We start from the raw sequence: 21690 nt of genomic DNA, 5'->3' as shown, positions 1-21690 counted from the left end.
GAATTCCGTGGGATTCGACACTCCCGGGGGAGCTGGCCTCCAGAAAAGCTGCAGTTCCTCCAGGTCAGCTGCGGGCTTGCTGTTGCTGGCGGCTTGGGCCTTTGAGTGTGCGGCAAGCTGATGATGCATTTTCCCTTTCTTTTTAGTGTGCAAGGAGCCCCCTTACAAAGTGGAGGAGTCGGGTTACGCGGGCTTCATCATGCCCATCGAGGTGTACTTCAAAAACAAGGTAGGATCCCGGGGCAGCCGCGAGAAGGACACGCCGTTCCCAGAGGAGGAGGTGGAGCCGGGGCTGCACGTGGGTGGAGTGTTGGGGTCCGTCGGAGCAGACATCCCAGTTAGGGCGCCGGCGCACAAAGCGGGGCATCCGTCTCATGTGGAAGCTGGGGACTGGGGAACTGGCCCATGGGGTGGTGGGTGGGGTTGCACATGGACGCGGCCTGCTCGGGGAGCAGCCGGGCCACATCCCCGTTCGGTTGCCCTGCAGGTGTGTGTGGGCCCTGCGTCAGCAGTGACGTGCCATGTCAGGGCCAGATTCCATGGGTGGTCTTAGGGGTTTAGTCACCGGTCGTGTGGCCAAATGCGGAAGTTGCGTAGACGTCCACAGTAGGCGAGCGGCTGGATGTGTTTACAGTGCGTCTGTACAGAGTCTTCGATGACCCAGTGCGGTGGGGGTGTTAATTCTGGTTGCAAAAAAGCAAGCTTAGGTATATTATCCATAGAGAAAAAGAGGTTCATCAGACATGTTAAAAGGGTAAGCTGGGGGTAGGGTTATAAGGGATTTTTTGTTTAATTTTCTTCCATGTGTGTTTTTTAAACACCGTGACTGTATATATTTGCGTATATTGTTCTGTTCCGTCCGGACTGCTGTACCTAGATTCCACAGACTGGGTGGCTTACGAACAAGAGAGTCCATGATCAGGGTGACCACTGGGTCAGGGAGGGCCCTCTCCCGGTCACAGACTCCTTGCTGTGTCCTCACATGAAGGGAGAGGCGGCCATGCGTGGGGTCTCTTACAAGAACATGCATCCCATTTGTGAGGGCTCCAGCCCCAGGACTTAATCACCTTCTGAGATCCCACCTCCTCTGCCCAACCCCTCGGGGGTTAGGACTTCACAGAGGAATTTGGGGGGGGACACATTTGGACCCTAGCATTTTTTTTTTCTTTTTAAAGCCCAGCGATTAAGATTAGAAAAGCCTTCCTGCTTCTCACAGGCGCCACCTTGAGGCCGTGGTGAGCTTTCCTGGCTCAGAGGTGTGCTTTCCCCCAAGCCGCGCTGACCTTGGCTCCTTCTCAGGAAGGAGCTCTCCCTGGGAGGCTGGCAGGTGCCACTGCTTGCCTTATGAGTCCCTTGGTTAGTCCTCTCTTCCGCACGCCACCAGGCACCGAGGGCCTTGGGGAATGGTGCTCAGCTGTGCCAACCCGCTGGGAGCCGAGTGCCACTTCAGCGGCTAGGACTTGGTGGGATTTGGCGGTGGGCCCCCCTGGGCCCAGGTCACAGAAGCCTGGGTCATCCCAAGGCTTTCGGGGATCAAGACCCGCCAGGCCTTGGGGTAGCTGCTCTCGAGAGAAGAGGCCAGCCCGTGTGTGCGTGGGCCGGGGCTCCCTGTCTCTTTGGCAAGGGCTGAGTGGGGGAGATGCAGGGGAGAGGCTGCCCTGCTGGGGCTGGGCCTGTAGCAGGCGGCGGGGCAGTTTTCCTGGACCCTACCAGGGTCCAGGAGCATGGAGAGGGGGCGGGGACTGTGGAGGTGGGCCGGATGCTGGGTGAGTCTCTGGGCAGGGCTCCCTGGCCTTTCCGTTCCCTGGGGGCAGCCTGGGGTGGGGAGCGTGCTAAAAGCCTGCTGACGGCTGGGGAGACTGAGTCCATCCGCAGAAAGCCTTTGGTATTCGTGTGCACCAGTGTTCTGAGGGGCGGCTGGTGTGGGAGTCCTCTGGTCACCTGAGCTCGTCTCTGGGTGAACTAGATTGATTCCTTTGAGATTCAGAAGCAGTTTGGGGTCCCCCAGGCCAGCAAGGCTTTTGTGTTTTCTGAGATCTTTCTGCTCTCTGGTCCCTGACACTGGTGGGAGCTGCGTTTGCTGCCCCCTGGGCAGTGCTGGTGCCTGCCCTGCTTCCCGGTGTTCCCCCAAGGGCCTGCAGGGAGGCTAGGGCTTTGCCTGGGGAGGGGGTCCTGCACAGAGGCTGCGCTTTGCTGCGTCGGTGCCACTGGTTCTTGGAGCTCTTGCTCCTGCCCCAGGACCTTTGCTGCTCTCCAGGTTTTCTCTCGAAACACTGGCAAGAAGCGGGAGTGTTTGGTGCTTATGCCTTAGCTGGCCCCGTTCCTGTGGCGGCTTCTGCAGCCTCTGCTCGTGGTTCTTTCTGCCCGGGCCTCTCCCACTGGGAGGGGGTGCTCCATATCATGTACCCCAGAGAAGGCACAGTGCTCTGGCCGCTGGGAGGGGTCTCAGGGACCGTCCAGACCCTGTTCCAGCTTCTTGGCCGTGAGCCAAATGGAGCCTTCGGGCGACTACCCCTCTGGAGGAGGGGTGGTGCTCAGTGTTGAGCAGGGAGGCAGCAGCGGCTCCGGCCCTCACTGCCTCACCCCTCCTGGTCCCTGGAGCTCGCTGCTGGAAGCCCCACCCCAGCTCGAGGGCCGCTCTCGGTTTTCCCTGGGAGCTGCAGGAGCCCATGGGCGCCCCCGTAAGGACTGCTGGATCGGGGTCGCCAATTACAGCGCGACACAGAAGCATTTTTTTTTCTTTCTTCCTTTTTTCAGCTTCACTGAGGTGTAACTGACAAAATGATAGGCCATTGAAGATGCACCACGTGGTGGTTTGGCCGACGTGCCTGTTTGTAAGAGGATTTTCCCATCGACTTAGAACTGACACATCCATCACCTCACCCCCCCCCCTTTTTTTTTTCCTTTTGGAGAACATTTAAGTTCTCTCAGCAGATTTCAGTTAGTGGTCGTGTCATCAGCTTAGTCCCGTGTTGCACATCAGATCCTCAGGCCTTACTCCATCTTACGACTGATTGTTTGCACCCTCTTACCAAGCCTCCCCACCTCTCCCGCCCCCCAGCCCGATAACTACTCTCTTCTCTCTGTTTCTAGGATTTTCTTATTGTTTTAGGTTCCAACCACAAGTGATGCTACGTGGTGTATCTGTCTCTGTCTGGCTTTATTTCATATAGCGTAATCTCTCCTAGGTTCATCTACGAAGGATTTTCTTCTTCGGAATCCCAGTCGGTTGGGATTTCCCAAGCTCATAGAATATTCCACTGTGTGTGCAGACACACGTCCACACACTGGCCACATTTTCTTGATCCATTTATCCACCAACGGACCCATCAGGGGCTCACTGCAGAGGCATTTTTTTCTGGTTTTGAAGCTGGTGCCAGGCCCCCATGTCTCCAAGCCCCTCGAGGCACTGGGGACTCTGAGGCCCGGAGAGGGTGTCTCCTCCTCCAGCTTGCACGGCGGGTTGGCAGCAAGCCGACACAGCCCAGTGTTGTCTCCCGCCTGGCACGTCTGCTGCTTGGGATTGTGAGTGGTGAAGTTCACTTCCGAACGGCGGCAAATCATTTCAGTGATTAGGAACACTTGTCCTGGAGACGATCTGCTCCTCTCCCCTTTTATGTTTTGGTCCGTGGAAGAACTGCCCGCTGGAGTGTCCCTCCGGCTGAGTTGTTACCCTGTGTTTACAGACTCTCAGGCCACGTATCTGAGGGCAGCCCTTGGAGGGAGAGTCAAGCACCTGCCCTTTGCTCTCCCCTGGCTTGGCAGGTGGCTTTGTGGAACCAGCTGTATGTTGGAGGATGTTGGGCAGGGCGTGGTTGTGCTGTTTGCTCAGCGCTGCCCCCCAGCCTTGTGTGGTGGGGGAGATGGAGGCCCATCATATGCGGAAGTCCCAGGTGTTACAAAACCTGGATAGAGCAGGTGCAACTTGCCCAGCCCCCTAGGATCCTCAGGAAAGGTCTCCACCGTGAACCATGGTGAACCACGGTGGAGACCGGCTGCGTCTTGTAATGCTCCCCCTGAACCTTGCATTGGGACTTCCTGTACTAAGCTTCCAAGGTTCTACCCCTCTGTTCTCCCCCTTGTGGGGAACAGAGGGAATTCTGGGTGACCCTTTGGCCACAGGATGCGTCCTTCCTGCGCACAGCGCCCTCACCTACACTGGGGCATCCAGGAAGCAGAGGGTGTCCTCAGTCCCGGTGTGCTCTTCCGGGATCCTTGGGCTTTCGTACTGGGAGTGAGCCGGTGTGCATGTGTCTTGCAAGAGTGCGGCGGGACCCCTGGGCTCCTGGAGCCTCTCTGTTCCCAGTTCCTCTGCCAGACCCTGTGTGGCGCCACTTCCCCAGGTGACCCTTTAGGGGGCGCACGTGTGCAGCTTACTGCCCTGGTGTGTCCAGCCGGCCAACCCCCATGGCTTGTAGTTCAAGTTAAAAGAGTTTTTTTCGAGTCTGGTTTCTCGAGGTGCAGTTTACTTACACTATGATCCTTTCATTTTAGGTATCATAGGCTTTTAAAATTTTGACTCATGCTTTCATTTGAAATCTGTTGGTATGAAGCTGGTTTTTTTCTGCTAAAGGAAAAAAAAGGTCCTGTTCCCAGGTGTAGACTTGTCTCACCAATTCCTGCCGAGGCCCGTGTGCCTGGGGCAGGAGTGCCGCTGTGAGCTGGTTCTCAGAACTGCAGCACGTTCTTGCTTCGGACCGAAAACTGGCCGCCTCTGTTCCTGGAGGTGGTTTTGCCCCCAGAGCTCTCAAGGATGCCCCTAAACTGGGAAAACCTGGGAAGCAAGGCCCACCGTGGGAAGGGCCCGGGCTGCAAGTCCAGTCGCAGGTCCTGTGGGGGCTGTGCACTGGGCCGGTGCTCTGCGGACGAGGCCTGGAGGAAGGTGATCCCCCCAGTTGGATGAAGGAGCTCCTGGCCACCCAGGCACTTAGTGAAGGCCACTCGGCCATGGGCAGAGCTGGGATTAGAGCCAGCAGAGCCCCTGAGTGCAGGCGCCCACCTGTTCCCTGAACACCCAGGGCGTCCGCTGCTCACAGATCCTGGCGTTTGCTTACATCTGGGTGACAGGGACAGTCGTAGGCATCATGCTCTGCAGCTGTCTCATGTGGGTCCCTGCTTCCGAAGGTGTGTAGAGATCAGACAGTTGTGGGGAGTAACACCAGTTTACCGCCAGAGGAGCTCCTACAGGCTTGGGGTACTGTTCGGAGCAGGGCCGCTGTGAGTGGGTCTGCTGGCAGCTTTTCTGCCCTGGCGAAGACAGGGTCGCCTTTGGTTACTCTGCAGCTGTAGCTGGGCTAAGTTGATCTTTGAGATAGGAAGGGAGTGGGCGCCTTCCTGCCCTGGGCCTCAGTTTCTCTGTCCGCTCCGTGGGGCTCCTAGTGGTGCCTGCCTTCCAGGGCTGGTCAGAAGAGTCAGAGAGGGGACAAGCACAGCCCGGACCGGGTGTTTTGGGGAGAGCATGTGGTTACTGGGGCCGTTGAGATGGCGGCCTCCCCTGCTGGTTCCTCTGCGTCAGGAAGGTGAGCCGAGAAAGCGGCCTCCGCGGGGCTGGAGAGGGCAGCATTCCAGAGATGGAGGGAGATGCCATTCGGCCTTTCTGCTGAGCGGGGAGGATCTATGCCCACAGCAAAAATAAGCGCTTTCTCAAGCAAAGGAGGTTTTCTTGGGTCAGCCTGAGGGATTTTCAGTCACTCTTGACCCCAAATGCAGACGGCGGCGTCTGTGAAATGAAGGAATTCTGCTTCCGTGTTGTTTGGCAGTGGTGCACACGTGAGGCCGCATTCTGTTGGACAGATAAAGCTCTCCTTTCCCCCAGGGGAACAAACGCGGGGTGGGGGGGGCTTCGTCCTACTTCAGGAGCTGTGCGTGTGCACTGTTGAGCATTCTTACTGAGACCACTTCTGGCCGCTAACGAGAGGTGTCCTTTCTGAGAACACTTGTCTAGCTCTGACTCCGTAGCTCTGGCTGGGGGTCCTGTAGGCGAGTCAGTCCTGACACCGTCTGCTCCGAACTAGTCCAGGCCCCACGGATTAAGGACTCGGCCCCAGAGGGACAGCCCCCGCTTCCAGCGCCAGTTGCAAGCCCGGCCTCCAAATGCCCGAGTTCCCACGACCCCCTCCTCAGGTTACATAATTTGCTAGAACAGCTCAGAAAACTCTGATCAACATTTTCCTTACAGTTGCCAGTTTATGATGAGGGATACGATTCAGGACCAGCCAGCTGGAAGAGGTGTGTGGGGGAGGCGGGGGGGGGGGTAGTCTGGAGCTCCCAGGCCCTCCCGGGGCACGCTGCCCTCCTAGCACCTCCTGTGTTCACCAGCCTGGTTCTCCAGACTCCATTGTTTAGGGTTTTTATGGAGATTTAATACGCATCAGCATGATTGGTTAAAATCATTGGCGGTTGGTAATGGACTCAGCCGTCAGCCCCTCACCCGTCTCTGGAGGTTGGGAGGTGGGGCGGGAAGATCCAAGCCGCTCATCGGGACGTGGTCTTTTCTGGCAACCAGCATCCCCAACCACCCCTGTCTTCGACCCCGCCAGGGGTTGTCTCGTGAGAACCAAAGACGCCCCTGCCCCTCAGGCCATTCCAAGGGTTTTGGACTTCTGTGCCAGGAACCAGGAACAAAGCCCAAGTGTCTTTCTCTGGTACCACAGTTGTCAAAAAAAAAGAAAAAATCTTTTTTGAGTGAGGTGAAATTCACATGCAGTGAACCATTTTGAAGTTCGGCCTTTCCGTGTGCCCATCGTCGCCAGCCCCGCCTTCGGGTAGCCTCCAATCTGCTTTGTGTCCTGCAGGTTTGCCTGTTCCGGACATGTCATGTGAAGGGAGTGGGGTGACATGTGTCCCCCTGCGTCTGGCTTCTTCTGCTCAGTGTCGTGGTTGCAAAGGTTCCTCCATGTTGGCAGCCGTGTCGGTGCTCCGTGTCTTTTTATGGCCGAGTAATGTTCCCTTCATCCTCAGGAGTTCCGTGACATCCCCTCCTGCCCCGAATCCGTGAAGCCTGAGCCACTGTTGCCGAGGAGGGGAGCCCAGGCTTGGGCTCCTGGGAGCCGCTGGTCACATGTTCACCGACTGGAGGGTCTGTAGTCATGTGTTCTGGGTGTTTCCGTCCACTGACGCCTTATTTAATGTACGCTGTGGCTTCACCAGCCCTGAGCTCACAGCCAACTGCCTGAGCCCGGCTTGTCTGACAAACATTTTCTCTGTAAGGCACCTCACAGCCGGCCTGGGTTTAGGCCCTCGAAAGCCCATCAGCATCTTGCTTGGGGTCTTTTCAGAATGTAAGATCACCAGCAAAGAGCACAAAAATGTGAAAACCATGGCCCCGGGTATACCACGAGAAGGACACTTGTTTACCCCGAGGGCTGGGACAGGAAGGCCGAGTTTCACCCCGTTCTGAGTCCGCTGGGAAGAGCGCTGGGAGGCTCTGAGTTTTCACCCCTGCGTGCGTGTCTGTGAATGAATGTGAAAGCCGCAGGTGTTGATTGTTGGTTTACAAATAAATTTCAGCGTGTGGCCACGTTCACAGATACGGGGGCGTGAGCGGTGAAGGTCAGCTGGGCTATGGTTTGTTTCCTCATCCCTCTCCTGCTGGACGTGTGGGCCGTTTCCGCTTACTTGCGGCCACGCGTGGTGCTGCCGTGGACATCCTGGTCCGTGTTCATGTTGGAGTTCCGGCTCCGACTTCTTCCGGGTGTGCACGTAGGAGTGGAGTTCTGGGTCATGTGGAAATTCCGTCGTCGACCATCATGAGGACCTGCCACACCCTCTGCCCCACTGACTGCGCCATTTTGTATTCCCAGCAGCAGTGTGCTTGTCATGTGCTCAGTGCTGGTCATTTTCCATTAAAAAACAATTTTTTTAAATTGTAGCTTTTCTAGTGGGTATGAAATGGTTATTGAATTGAGGTTTTGATTTGCATTTCCTTAAAGATCGATGATATTTAACATCTCACGTGCTTATTGGCCATTTGTATGTCCTGTTTAGAGAGATGGCTATATACCTCCTTGTCTGTTTTTTTTTTTTTTTTTTAAGATTTTATTTATTTGACAGACAGATCACAAGTAGGCAGAGAGGTAGGCAGAGAGAGAGGGGGAAGCAGACTCCCTGCGGAGCAGAGAGCCCGATGCGGGGCTCGATCCCAGGACCCTGAGATCATGACCTGAGCCGAAGGCAGAGGCTTTAACCCACTGAGCCACCCAGGTGCCCCCATTCTTGTCCGTTTTTTAATTCGGTCGTTTGTCGTCTTTGTTGTTGAGTTACAAGAGTTCTTCCTGTGTCCCGGATAGTAGACCTTTACCAGATGTGTGACTTCACAAAATATTTTCTCCTATCCTGTAGGTTGTTTTATCGTGTTCTGATGACATCCTTTAATGTGTAAAAGGTTTTGATTTTTATGAAGTTCAGTTTCTGTATTTTTGTTTGTTCACGCTTTGAGTGTAAAATCTCAGACTTCTTTGCCAGGTGTGAGGTTGTGAAGGTTTATCCCTGTGTTTACTTTCATGGTTTTACATCTTATATTTGGATGGTTGCTCCATTGGGAGTTAATTTCGATATATGCCACGAGGTAGGGTCTTGTTCATTCTTTCGCTTGTGAGTATCCATTTGTCCCGGCACCATTTCCTTGAGAGACGGAGCTTTCCCCGTCGAGTTATTTCAGCGACCTTGTTGAAAGTCGGATGGCCACGGGTGTTTGGGTTTATTTCTGGTCTCTGAGTTCTATTCTATTACTAATTTTGATTGTTGTAAATTTTTTAAAAGATTTACTTATTTGGGGGACAGGGAGAGTGTGCAGGCACATGCAATCTGGGTGGGTCAGAGGAAGAGGGAGAAGCAGGCTCCCTGCCGAACCGGGAGCCTGACGTGGGCTCCATCTGTGGACCCCAGGATCACAACCAGAGCCAAAGGCAGATGCTTAACCAACTGAGCCACCCAGATGCCCTGATTGCTGTAAATTTTTTTTTTTTTTAAGATTTTATTTGTTTATTGGAGAGAGAGAGAGAAAGAGAGTCCCCAAGCAGGGGGAGAGGCAGGCAGAGGGAGAAGGAGAAGCAGGCTTCCTGCCGAGCAGAAAGCCCGACACGGGGCTTGATCCAAGAGCCCCAGGATGAAGACCTGAGCCAAAGGGAGATGCTCACCCGACTGAGCCATCCAGGCACCGCTCTGACTGTTGTAATTTTATAGGAAGTTTTGAAATTAGGAATTGTCAGCCCTCCGATTTTGTGGGGGTTTTGTTTCTTTTTTAATGTAGTTTTGGTTCTTTGGGGCCTCCTTCTGCGATTTCATACGAGTTTGCTGTTTGGCTTTCCATTTTTGCAAAAGAGACCACTAGAATTTAGGGATTGCACTGAATCTGCAGATCGCCTGGGAAACAGTATTAAGTCTTCCAGTCCAGGAACATGGGAAGTCTTTCCATCTAATTAGGTTTTCTTGAATCAATTTCTTTCAGCAATCTCTTGTACTTTTCAGCGTACAAGTGTTTCACGTTCTTGTTTAAATTTATTCCTAGGTATTTTATTCTTTTGCATGCTGTTATAAGTAGAATTAATTTCCCAATTTTCTTTTGGGATTGTTCATTGATAGTGTATAGAGACACAACTGATTTTGTATGCTGATCCTATACCCTGCAGCTGTACCAAATCTGGCTTCTTCGGGATTTTCTACATGTAAGATGCCATGAGCAGGTGGAGATAATATTACTTGTTCCTTTCCAGTTTGGGCGCCCACCTCCCTTTCCCCCTTCCTCTCGCTACGTTGCTCTGGCTGGGAGTTCATTACAGTGCCGAAGAGCAATAGTCAAAGTGGCCCATCCTTATCTTGTTCCTGATGGTAAGTTTTAAAGCTTAAGGCTGAGTCTTTAGTGTTTCGCCATTGAGTGGTGTTCACGGTGGGTTTTTCACAAATGCCCTTTCCAGGTTAAAGAAGCCTCTTCTATTCCTAGCTTTCTGTTTTCATCCTGAATGGGCCCTTTTTCCCCAAACACTATTTGTTGAGATAATCATGTGGGTTTTTTCCCGTTGTTTTATTAATGTGACATACTACGTTTTGATTGTTTTGATTGGTTTTCCTACGTTTGAACCACCCTTGCATTCCTGGGATAGATAGCAGTTATATGTATAATCTTTTTTTAGTTTAAATTCAGTTAACTGACTTAAAGCACATCATTAGTTTCAGGTGTATAATCTTTTAAGTGTGTGATATTGGATGCTTTGTGGATATAAATATCTTTAAGGATATTTTATTCACAGGGGCTGTTGGTCTGTTGTTTTCTTGTGCTGTCTTTGTCTTTGGTGTTAAAGTAATGCTCGCTTCATAGAACACGTTAGGAAGTATTCCCTCCTCTTCTGTTTTCGGAAGAGTTTGAGCAGAATTGGTGTTAATTCTGGTCTTTTTCCCTGATGACTGAAGGCTTTGAGCATGTTTTCATATGCTTATGTGTCCTTCTGTCTAGTGAGGAGTCTGTTCAAAATGCCTGCCATTTTCTAAAAGTTGAGCTGTTTGTTCTCATACTGAATTTGTGAGGTTCCTTTATATTTCTGGGTGCCCGTCCTTTGCGGTCACTGTCATTGGATGGCTGCTCTCCGGCTCTCAGCAGTCTTGCAAAGCACTGAAGTTCTTGATTTTGATGCAGTCCATTTTATTGATTTTGGTTTTTCTGGTTTGGGGCGTGTGGGTGTTTGTGTGTGTCTGTGACACAATGTGTGCTGTTTTAGCCATTTTTACCTGGGCCGTTCGTGTACGTGTACAATACCGTGCAGCCATCACTCCTTTTGGAGCTTCCAGAGCTTTTCGGTCATCCCAGGTAAAACCAAACCAGTGGAATGATAACCGCTTCTCCCCCTGCCCTTGGTAACCACTGTTCTACTTTCTTTGTCTGTGAACTTGCTGTAGGTAGCTCACACGCGTGCAAGCGTACGATACGGGTCCTTCGTTGGTGGCCCTTCCTGCACATCGTGTTCTCAGGGCTCGCCCTGTTGTCGTGTGTGACAGGGCCTTGTGTCTTTTTAAAGCTGAATAGTATTCTGTGGTGCGGTGTACCCACCACATTTGGCTTTTCCCCACGTCTATCTATAGACCCTTGGCTTGCTGCCATGTTTTAGCTACCGGGAACACTGCTGTTGGGAACGTGAGTGCAGAAATATCCCTTTGAGGTCCTGCTTTCGCTTCTGTTGGGTATATGTCCAGAAGTGCAGTTACTGGAATATATGGTAAATCTATTTTTAATATTTTGAGGAACCACCGTGCTGTTTTCCTCCACAGCTGTGCTCTCACGACGGCGTCGAAGGCAGTGGCCGCGAAAGAATTCTCCAGACATTGTGTGTTGCAGCTTCCCAAGTTTATATAAATGGCGCGGGGACAGGAGCCGTGGGCAGAGGGAGCTGCACTTCTGTATGAAGCTGGTGGTTGTGTGCTCAGTGCTCCAAGGGGGAAGGCACGTGCGAGGAGTATTAGGTCATAAATCTTTTCTTCAAGCTTCTACTCGTAGAACCACTTTCGTAAGATTTCTCCGGTGCTTATCGCTCGGTTGGACAGTAACTGTCGGTGAGATGTGTAGGCAGTCATGAGACCCTCTAAGAATGTGGCAACCAGCTCGTATCAGGTCCCTATCAGAACTGCTGTAGGTCAGCCTTCCGGACTAAAGGTGAACGTTTTCCTGCTCCTGTCCCTCATCAGTACTGAAGTTTTAAGAACATGAAGTCTTCCAGTCCATTTATGTGCTCTTTAATTTCTTTCAGCAGGGTTTGGTGGCTTGGTGGCTTTTATTGTACAGTTCTTTTACCTCCTTGGTTAATTCCTAAGTATTTTATCCTTTTTGAGGCTATTGTAAGCAGACTGGTTTTCCTAATTTGTTTTTACTTTGGTCATTGTTAGTGTATAGAAATGCAGTTGATTTTTTGTGTTGATTTTGTATCCCGTAACTTTGCTAATTTATTTATTAGTTCTGTGTGTGTATGTGAGGTGTCCTAGGTTTTCGACAGATAAGAGGTTATCATCTGCTTAACAGATAATTTTACTTTCTCCTTCTCAATTTAGATGCCTTTTTCTTTTTCTTTTCTTTTTCTTGTCTAGTGCTCTGACTGCGACTTCCAGCGCTCTGTCAGCTGGAAGTGGTAACAGGTGTCCCAGCCTTGTTGCTGAGCTTAGAGGAAGGGGGTTCAGCCTTTCACCATTGAGTGTGATGTTAGCTATGGGTTTTCCATATGTGGCTTGTATTACATTGAGGTGGTTTCCTTCTGTTTATAGTTTGCTGATTGTTTTTTTTTTTTTTTTTTAATCACAGGAGGGTGGTGAATTGTGTCCAGTGTTCTTTCTGCATTATTGAGATGACCATGTGGTTTTTGTGTTGTTTTTTTTTTTCTTCCCGTATTGTTACACTTCCAATAATTTTATACTTAGGAAAAAAGTATTTAATGATAACCCAGGCCAGGGGCCGTGTAGCCCCCGTGGTCCCCACAACCTCTCTGAGCTTGGCCTTCCCTTATAGCCTTTCTCCTGGCACACTCTTCTTTTGCTTTTCCATGGTCCTTAAATGTGTGTATGTGTGTTTGTCTGCCGTCTGGCTCTCCCACTAGAACATCAGCTCCAGAGGGTGGTGGCCCAGCAGTCGTGCGCTCCACTGTGTGCTGGCCTCCAGCGCGGAGATGGCACTGGGTAGATATCTGTGGAACGAGTGACTGCATGGACAGATGGATTCTGGAGGGGCAGCCGTGTACTCCCAGAAGCCTTGGGACATGGTCAGCAACCCCCAGCTTTTTAAGAACAGGAGAGAGTCCTAGAACAGGAAATTCACCAGCTTCAGTGAATGATTCCGTGGCCGTCTGGTGCCTTCACCATGTCATGCAATCACTGCCTGTACCTGGTCCCAAAGTATGTCCTTCTGCCCCAAAGTAAAGCCTGTCTCCAGTGTGACCCTTGGTGTCTGGCTCCTTCGACTTGGTGGCACTGTAGGAGCTCGTCCACATGGTAACCTGTATCAGAACCTCGTTCTTTTTCACGGCTGAGTAGCACCCAACAGCATGGCCATCTCCCCATTTGTGTCTGTCATCACACATCTGCTGCCATAAACACATACGTGCGTGTGCTGGTTTGAACACCAGGGTTCCGTTCCTTTGGGCAGATACCTAATGGACTCGCTGGGTCATACGGGATTTCTGTTTAACTTCTTTCTCTCTCTCTCTTTTTTTAAAGTAGCTTCCTCACCCATCATGGGGCTCAAACTCATGACCCTGAGATGAGCCACATGCTCTTCCAGCCGAGCCAGCCAGGTGCTCCAATGTTTAACTTTTGAAGGGACCACCAAACTGTTCTCTGCAGCCGCTGCATGTTCCGTCCCCACCAGCAGCGTGCACGGGTCCCAGCCTCCTCTGTATCCTTGTCAGGGCTTCCCGCCGTCCTTTGCTCACTGGGTTTCTCAGTCATGGCCGTCCTACTGGGTGGGAAGCGGTCTCAGTCATGGCCGTCCTACTGGGTGGGAAGCGGGATCTCATTATGGTTTTGAATTGCATTTCCAAAGTGACCGATGAGGCCAAGGGTCTTTCTGTGTGATGGTTGGCCTGTTGCAGATCTTCTTTGAAGAAACATGTATTCAAGTGTTTTGCCCATTTTTTAACTGGGTAGTGTGTCTTTTTGTTGTTGAGCTGTGTAAGAGTTCTGTATGAATTCTGGATAGGTCCCTGTTTTTCAACGCCGACGGCGAAGCACAGTATGGGGCAGAATGAATAGAAGTGAATGTCCCCAAGTTGGGAGCTCAAGGTTATCTAGGGGGATCCAGACGGTTGCCCTCTGATCCCATGTTGACCCAGAAGCCTGTATGAGCTGTGGCTGATTTATTCCTGTGGAAAGTGAACTAGAGCATCGGTTGTGGCCTGGGAGAGCAAGGCTCAGGCTGCCCCAGGACAGGGAGCGTGTTCAGGACAGGTAATTGGTCCTAGCTGTCCTAGGACCAATCAAGGGAGTGGCGTTTTGCTGAAACGCTCCCTTAATGTTGTCTTGGAAGTGGCAGGTTGCATTTGAAGTCCTTGTTTCAGTGTGTGAATTACATTTCGTACAGTGGCCGCTTAGTAGAAATAGTTAAGCCCCCTACGTAATTGTTTTTTGTAGCCGTATTTGAAAAGGTCAAAAAAGAAACTGGTGAAATTAATTTTAATAATGTAAGTCAGCCCGCTCTATCTAAAACATTATCATCTCAACATGTCATCAATATTTTTGAATTCCTGAGATACTTTGCATTCTTTTTTCATACTAGGTCGTAGAAGTTTGGTGTGCGTACTACACATACTGAATCATGCCAGTTTGGACATGACATTTTATCAGAAAGACTTGATCTGTATTTAGACTCCACAAGATTTACATTTGGGAGAAAGATGGAGGTTCAAAAATTCCAGTTGCCGCCGCCGTCCGTAAGGGTTTTCACTAACAGCCCGGTATGGACGATCTCATAGCCCGTGATACTGGTTTTTTGTGACCTTTAATCCTGAATTAATTGTAGAAACACAGAAGAGTTGCAGAGACGTGCAGAGTCCTTGTGTTCTGCACGCCCCGCTTCCCTCATGTCTATGTTCCCCGTGACCATGACACTGCTGTTCATTGGGATTGGTAGACGTTACTAATAGACTTTGGGTTTCCCCGTTTTCTAGTGTTCTTTTTCTGTTCTGGGATCTGCTGCAGGAGCCTACATGGCATGTAACATCAGGTCTCTTTTGCCTCCTTCAATCTGTGACGGTTTATCTGCTTTTCTTCATCTTTTCTGGCCTTGATGTTTTAAAAATACTCTGGCCACGCATTTTGAAGAATGCCCACCAACTTGGGCTTGCCTGGTGTATTTCCATGATTACAAGGGGTTGCAGATTTTGGGAGAAGACGACAGAGGAGAAGAGCCCTCCCCGCCCCCATCGTATTATCCTAGGGAGGAGCTAACGCTAACTTGACTTACTACTGGGGACACTAACCTCCAGCCCTTTGTGAAGGTGCGGTCTGCCGGGCTCCCCTGCTGTCATCACTCTCTTGCCATATTCTGCTAGTTGTCAGAAGCGAGTCAAGTCCAGCCCATGCTCGGGGAGAGAGAAATTAAGCTCCACATCCTGGTGGGCATCGTTCAAACCACCCTGGTAACTAGTTTCTCTTTGGAGGAGACACACTGAAAGTTCGCAATTGACCTCTTTCTTGTTCAAGTTTCTCCTAGTTTAGCCGTCAGTGGTGTTCTGTGACGCACTATTTCCTTCATTTCTTTCATTGTTCACTGGAATTTTCTCTGTAAGGAAGTGTCCGTTCTTCCCGCTCTATGTACTTACTCACTCATTTATCTATATCGGTGTGGACTCATGGATATTTGGTTTTTTCCCTCCGGGTTATAATATATATGTGTATATGTTAGTATATAATATAATTATGTATTTTAATCTATTCCTATTTTCGAACGGTTCTCACTCTGGCTGGTGGGACCCCCCCCGGGGGGCTCTGTCTCTGTTTGTTCAGGCACCACAGGGCGCTCGGGCTTTTCCTAGGTCTCCCTTCTCTAGCCCTAGAGTCAGCCGTGTCTGCAGGGGCCCCACTCCCTGTTACAAGAGTGGGACATAAAATCCACGATCTGGGAGTGAAGTGTGCTTTTGCTCCGGGGGCCTCCCCGCGTCTGAGCCTCTCCTGGGTCAGAGCTGGGGAGTATGTGCGTGCACCCCGCTGACCCGTGAGTGGCACAAGTGTGAGCTGGGTGGGTCCACATTGGTGTGGGGGCTTACTTGTATAAATACTGTTCAGGACTACGAGCGTATTTTTTCTTCCTCATGATTTTTAAAGTAATGTGTGCTTTTCTCTAGCTTCCTTTATTGTTAAAGAATAGGGTATATGATAATACAACGTGGGTCAACAGTAGGCTGTTAGTTGTTAAGTTTTGGGGGGGTCAGAAGTTTATATGGAGATTTTTGACTGCTTTTGGAGGGGGGAGATCGGCGGCCCTAACCCCTAAGTTGGTCAAGGGTCACCTCTGCTCCCCACCCCCGCCTGCGTGTTCTATCTGTGTCGTCTGTTGGCATGTAGATCACAGTAACCATCAGCTCATACCGACAGCTTCATCTCTGGTCCTGCACCAACAAGCCTTTTTTAGCATTCTTCCGTTGCTTCATTTAACTTTCTCTGAGGGGAGATACCTGACCCTCATTATCTACAACGTGTTTGCTTATTGTTGAAGTCCAGTGGATTGGGAAAGTAGTTTCCAAATTGCTGACCAGTACTCCTAGGAGAAGTAAATTTACTTGCTGGAGTACAGTGTCTGTGTGTAGTTTTTTTGGTCTTGGGCCTTCTGATGTCTGGCTAAAACACGGCTTCTTCACTGGGTCATTTATTTTATTTCATTTTTTAAAGATTTTACTTATTATTTTTTTGACAGAGACACAGCAAAAGAGGGAACACAAGCAGGGGGAGTGGGAGAGGGAGAGGGAGAAGCAGGCCTCCTGCGGAGCCAGGAGCCCGATGCAGGGCTCGATCCCAGGACCCTGGGATTATGACCTGAACTGAAGGCAGATGCTTAACCAGCTAAGCCACTTAGCCCCCCCCACCAAGGTCATTTATGGCAGCTCTGCCCTCCCTTTTGGCGCCATGGTCATTGTCTACATGTGTAATGTGGTCAGATTCAACCATCACAGTCCACATGCCATCTTGGACCCTCCTCCTGCCTGTCTGGTTATTATCATTATTGTTTTCATTTGTTTCTAGTGAAATTCACTCTGGATTCTGTCACGTGGTCATGCATCTGCCACAATAGTGTCGTGCAGAGCAATTCCAACACCCAGATCCCCGCACACTGTCCCTTTGCAGTCAGGCCCCTGCCCCCGTCGGTCCCTTGTAAGCACTCCTCTGTTGCCCATCCCTGGAGTTTGGCCTCTTCCAGATTGTCCCAGAACTGGGGCCACACGGCCTGCAGCCCTCTGTCGGTGCAGAATGCGCTGAAGAGTCGCCCGTGTCGTCTGAACGCGTAGCTCGCTCCTCCTCGTCGTGTGGCTGCGCTGCTGTGGGCCGTTTCCCTGCGTGGCATCAAGGACATTGCGGTGGTTTCCGGTTCCGGGCGATTGTGAACACAGTTGCCCTAAACATGCCCGTATGGGTTTTTGTGAGAATGTGAGTTTTTGGTTCCTGTGTGTAGTGATCCCAGCGGGTGCAGGGCCGCTGGTCGCAGGGAGCGGGTGTGTCCGGCTTTACGGGACAGGCCCGCTGCGTGCTGCGGTGATGCTCCGCGCTCGCTCCGGCCTGCGCTCGGGCGGCCGCTGTCTCCGGGGTGTGCCATCATAGCTCTCTTCTTGAAAAGTAGGTCTGTGGAAGATACAGTGCAGCTACCGTAGCATTCATGCACTGAACGTGCACATTCCACTGGTGTTTAGTACGTTCAGAGTTGGGCAACCATCACCCCAGATTCCAGAACGTTCCCTCGCCCACCAGGAAACTGCCCCCATTAGCCGTCGCTCCTCATCCTCCCTCCCTCCCTCCAGCCCCTCACGGCCACGAAGCTGCTTCTAGAGGTGCATTGGCCTGTTCTGAACCCTTCGTATAAACAGAACCGTGTGGCGTGCGGCCCCTTCGGACTTGCAGCTTCTGGTTAGGGCAGCGTCTTCGGAGCTCGTCCACATCGTAGCGTGCATCGGCACCGCACTCCTTTCGTGGCTGCAGACACCCCCGCCCGTGGACGGACCCCGTGTTGTCTGTCAGTTGTGCGTGGTTGCCACCGCCAGCAATGCGGTGTGCAGAGATGCTGCCGCTTCTCGGGGGCACGCCGGCGGGAGCGAAGCTGCCGGCTCGTACGGTCGTCCACGTTTCACTTTCGTGAGCAGTGCCGTACTGTCCTCCGTAGCCACCGCGTTTACTGTCCCCGCAGCCATGCTGGCGCCCCGTCTCTCCACGCCTCTCCACGTCCTCGCCCGCGCTTCCTGTCTGTCTGATTCTAGGCGTCCTAGTGGATGCGGACTCGTACCCGCAAACCCAAGCCGAAATCCCGCAGCCTGAATCCGTAGAGGGACCTGCCGGCTGACGACAGACCGCGTCTTCCCGTGGGTTCGTTCGCCGTTCGTGTGTTTCCTTTGGTGAAGGGTTTAGAACTTAGGTTGTTTTGTTGTTGTTAGTTGGAAACAATAAGTTTCCTTATTGTTGGGTTTTAAGGGTTGTGAATATGCTTCGGGTACAGGTATCTTACTACTGCGAGGGTATTGCTGCCCGCCTTCAGCGGGAGCCGGGAGACGTGGAGCGAGAGGCTTGCTCTGAGGCCCGCGGCGCGCGGGGGTCGGCGGGCGGAGAGGACCAGGAGACGCCCTCCCAGGACTTTTCTCGTCGGCGCCCGCGGTTCTCCGTCACGCCACGTCAAAGAGTGAAGAGGCAAACCAGACAAAGCGGAGGGCCGTAAAGCAAAAGTCATTGAGCCACAGCAAAGTGACAGTACAAAGCTCCCAACGAGGGAGGGGACCCGAAGGGGTAGCCTCTGGAGTTTCTGAGTCTAGGGGTTTAGGTGGGCTTGTCAGCGCGCTGGTTTAATCTGATGAACGCTCCTTGCCCCTGTCACCCAGTCGGATTTTTGTCACCCATCTACGGTATGGGAACAGGTAGGGGACTCCTTCCATGGTGGTGTAGGCATCCTACTCAGGGTGGCTTTCTCCTGGGAGGGTGGCCCTTGTCCCTGGCTGCCCACCTTCCAGCCATCCGGCATCAACAGCAGCAGCGCTGTGGACGCAGAGACTCAGGGGCCCTTGGATTCCGAAGGGAGGCTGGGGGTTCGGCAGGGCACCCCACCGCAGGCGCACTGGCAAGCCACTGGAGTGCGCTGGCTGGGCGTGGGGGGCGCCACTTGCTGTGTAAAGAGCCTCTCGGGCCCGTGTGTGGGCAGGGGATGTGCTGTTAGACCGTCCCTCCGCTGCTTCTGGGTTCGTCTGCCTCTGGTCAGGGCTCCAGAATGCCCAGCAAAGTGCCCGTCTCATGTCCGTCCCAGATTGTGCTGTGGTGCCACGGTCACAGTATAGAGCATACCTGCGTCCACGTTTCCGGGAACTAATTCAGTGGCTGCCAAACAGGAAGTACTTGTGTGTCGCAGAAGGGGGTGGGTGGGTGGGGCTGGGGAGCTGGGGCGCTTTGGTGTCCACATGGGAGGGAGGCGCCAGGGTTTGGTCTAGGGCATGGTGCGCGGGTGTGGGGGACGGAGCTGGAGGGCCGCTGCCCCTCCCTGAGTGTGTGGGCCCTGAGGACGTGACCTGTGCCTTACCTTCACCCCCCCCAGTTGGTGACCCCGTGATTTACCTGCTCGTGTTCATGGCCCAGTGACCTTGGCTTGGAGTTGCTGTTTTGGTTTGGTTTTGAGTCATTAGCTGAGGCCGGTGGCAGGACTCGGCCATTCTAGATCTAAGGCATCATTTGATGTGATTTCATTTTCCTTGGGAATCCTCTTAGATCTGATTTTCTCTTTTTCAGAGTCAAGCGGGTTCCTCTTAGTCCCGAGTTTCTGGCTCGGAATGGTTGGCAACACCGAGAGGAGATCGGAAATCAGTTGTGAAATGGGAAGGAGAGGTTTTTTACACTCGGGGCGACTGTTCTTAATTCCCCTGCTGCACCGCCCACCTCTCCTACCCCCGCACCTCCCCATCCCTGCTCAGCCCGCGGCCCCTCCTGCACCTACAGGTGTTTGTCAGGGAGCGGGCGCTGGCCTGGGCTCACTTTGGCCAGCTGTTCCGTGGTGAGATGCACCATCAGTGTAATGACACACTCTGGGAGGGGACTCCTATCAGGTGTGCACGCGGACTTGGAGAGATAGCCCCCGTTTTCAGAAGTGGTCAAGTGTAAACAAGTTCATTTTGGTTATAAGCTGCTAAGATTAGCTCTCCTCCTGCCCTCCGCCCCCACCCCTGTAATGAGTTATTACTGGACACTGAGCCCCAACCGTCACTAACTCTCAGGGGCATCTGAGGGCACAGGAAGGGCATTTTGGTACATTTTATTGGGAAGTTTGCATAGTTTTATTTGAAAGGGTTTTTGGTTTTGTTTTAAAGTGAATTAAAACAGCACTTGCCGGCTTCTGAGCCATGAGCTCTCAGAGGCTTGGGCGCATCCTGGCTGACTTATGATCTGGGGAAATAGCCACGTGAACCATGTGGTAGGGTTGGCGACGAGCTGGCGGGGGTCCCAGGGCCACCGAATCCTGCACTTTTCCATCCCCCTACGTCCGTCCCCCGCATCAGCCTGCAAAGACCCTCTCTTTTGGGCCGGGCAGGGCTTTTCCCACGGGCCTTCCACTTAAATTGAGACTAGGTATGTGAGAGCCGGTCTTGAAGGATTGGGTGGAGAGCTCACGTTCTCCCTCCCACCCTGCCCACACTTCTGGGGTCACCACTAGCTCGGCCCTGTGCCCACATGGGCGTCAGCTTTTGGGGGCTCCGCGGAACTCCGGAGGCAGGCAGCCCTCTGCACAGGGACTGTTGGCTGGTTCTGGCAGCCCGGGGGGCCCAGCCTCACTGGGGGGAGCGCTGAGGAGCCGGGACAGCAGGGACTTTGTGCCGGAGACCCAGGGAAAGGTCGGGGGGGCTGCCGAGTTGTGACAGGCCACGTAAGTGCCAGCCCGCTGTGTGGCTCCGATGGCCTTTCCCCGCAGCGTCCTGCCGTTCCTCTGTGGGGGGACCGCAAAAGCACCTCTGTTTCCTAGAGGGCAGTGTCTGGAGCGGTGCAGAGAAGCACCTCGTAAGAGCACATGTGCGTGAGCAGAGGCTTAGCCTGACCCCGGCACGCGGGGAGGGACAGTCCACCCTCCGGCTCGGCTCTCTAACCAGTGCCTTCTCCTGGGCTCCTTGAGAAGGGGATGAAGAGTCGGCCTGGAGTCCGCTTCCCCAAGTCTTTCCTGACTGCTTACCGCACTTCCTGTGAAGGTGGGAATCACGTAACTGAGTCATTTGCACGGTCACCCCCCAGAGTGAGGGAGGGGTCGGGCAGGCCGGACTGTCAACATTGGGCCACCCCGGGCTCACTCAGGGCCCAGCTCTGGGCTCCCGCGGCCTCGGTCTGACTGTTGATCAGGGCCGAGCGGCTGTGTGGCGGGCAGAGGCGGGCCTGACGGGCGCCCTTCCCGGCCAGAGGCGCGGTCTCTTCTCGCTCCCGCCTTGTGCGCCCTGAAGCCTGTGGTTTTGTTTCCTCCCCTCGCTGAGGCTCAGAGCGGTGGCGTGGCTTGTCCAGGGTCTCAGTCAGTTGGTGGCAAGGCTGCTCTGGCATCCAGAAGGTCTTGGATCCCAGAGCCCACGGTTTTCAGCCCACATTGCTCTGTTTTCCTTAAGCCTTTTAAAGTTGTTTTCTGCCCGCAGCGACAGAGGCGATGTGTGTGGGCAGCGAGAACTGGTCCTCTCTCCAGCCTGCCTCCTTGAAGTCACCGCTGGAAGCAGTTAGTGACCTCCTTCCAGAAACAGATTTTTCTGTGGGGCTTGTGTATGTGAGAGACAGACAGACAGACAGACAGAGAGGGAGGGAGATGCATTTTAAAGCAAGTCTCTGTGGACCCCCCACATCGGCGCCTCAAGCTCTGCCCCATTGTTCACGACGGCTGCGCAGCGCTCCCTCCAGCTTCGATGGGCTGAGTGTCCCTGACGGCTCCTGTGGAGGGACACTGGGCACCTCGAGGCCTCTCACTTCGGGCGTGCCTCAGTGACCCTCCTCGAACCTCGGAGTCCTAGAAGTGGAATTTCA

The 21690-nt window shown here is 52.9% G+C and overlaps 1 protein-coding gene across 2 annotated transcripts in view; it reads left to right on the top strand.

Annotated features, from left to right (window-relative positions):
* Nucleotides 1–21690, top strand: part of MLLT1 (MLLT1 super elongation complex subunit) — a 62552-nt gene that overhangs the window by 16561 nt on the left and 24301 nt on the right. For both annotated transcript variants that reach the window (XM_059159653.1, XM_059159652.1), the window contains exon 3: nt 147–229. In XM_059159653.1, coding sequence (XP_059015636.1) covers nt 147–229 — 83 coding nt within the window. The remainder of the gene's footprint in view (nt 1–146; nt 230–21690) is intronic.

The sequence above is a fragment of the Mustela lutreola genome, chromosome 2 (genome assembly GCF_030435805.1).
Source record: "Mustela lutreola isolate mMusLut2 chromosome 2, mMusLut2.pri, whole genome shotgun sequence".
NCBI classification, from domain to species: domain Eukaryota; kingdom Metazoa; phylum Chordata; class Mammalia; order Carnivora; family Mustelidae; genus Mustela; species Mustela lutreola.
The sequence above is the reverse complement of the archived record's forward strand: the minus strand, read 5'-3'. Positions and strand labels throughout refer to the sequence as shown.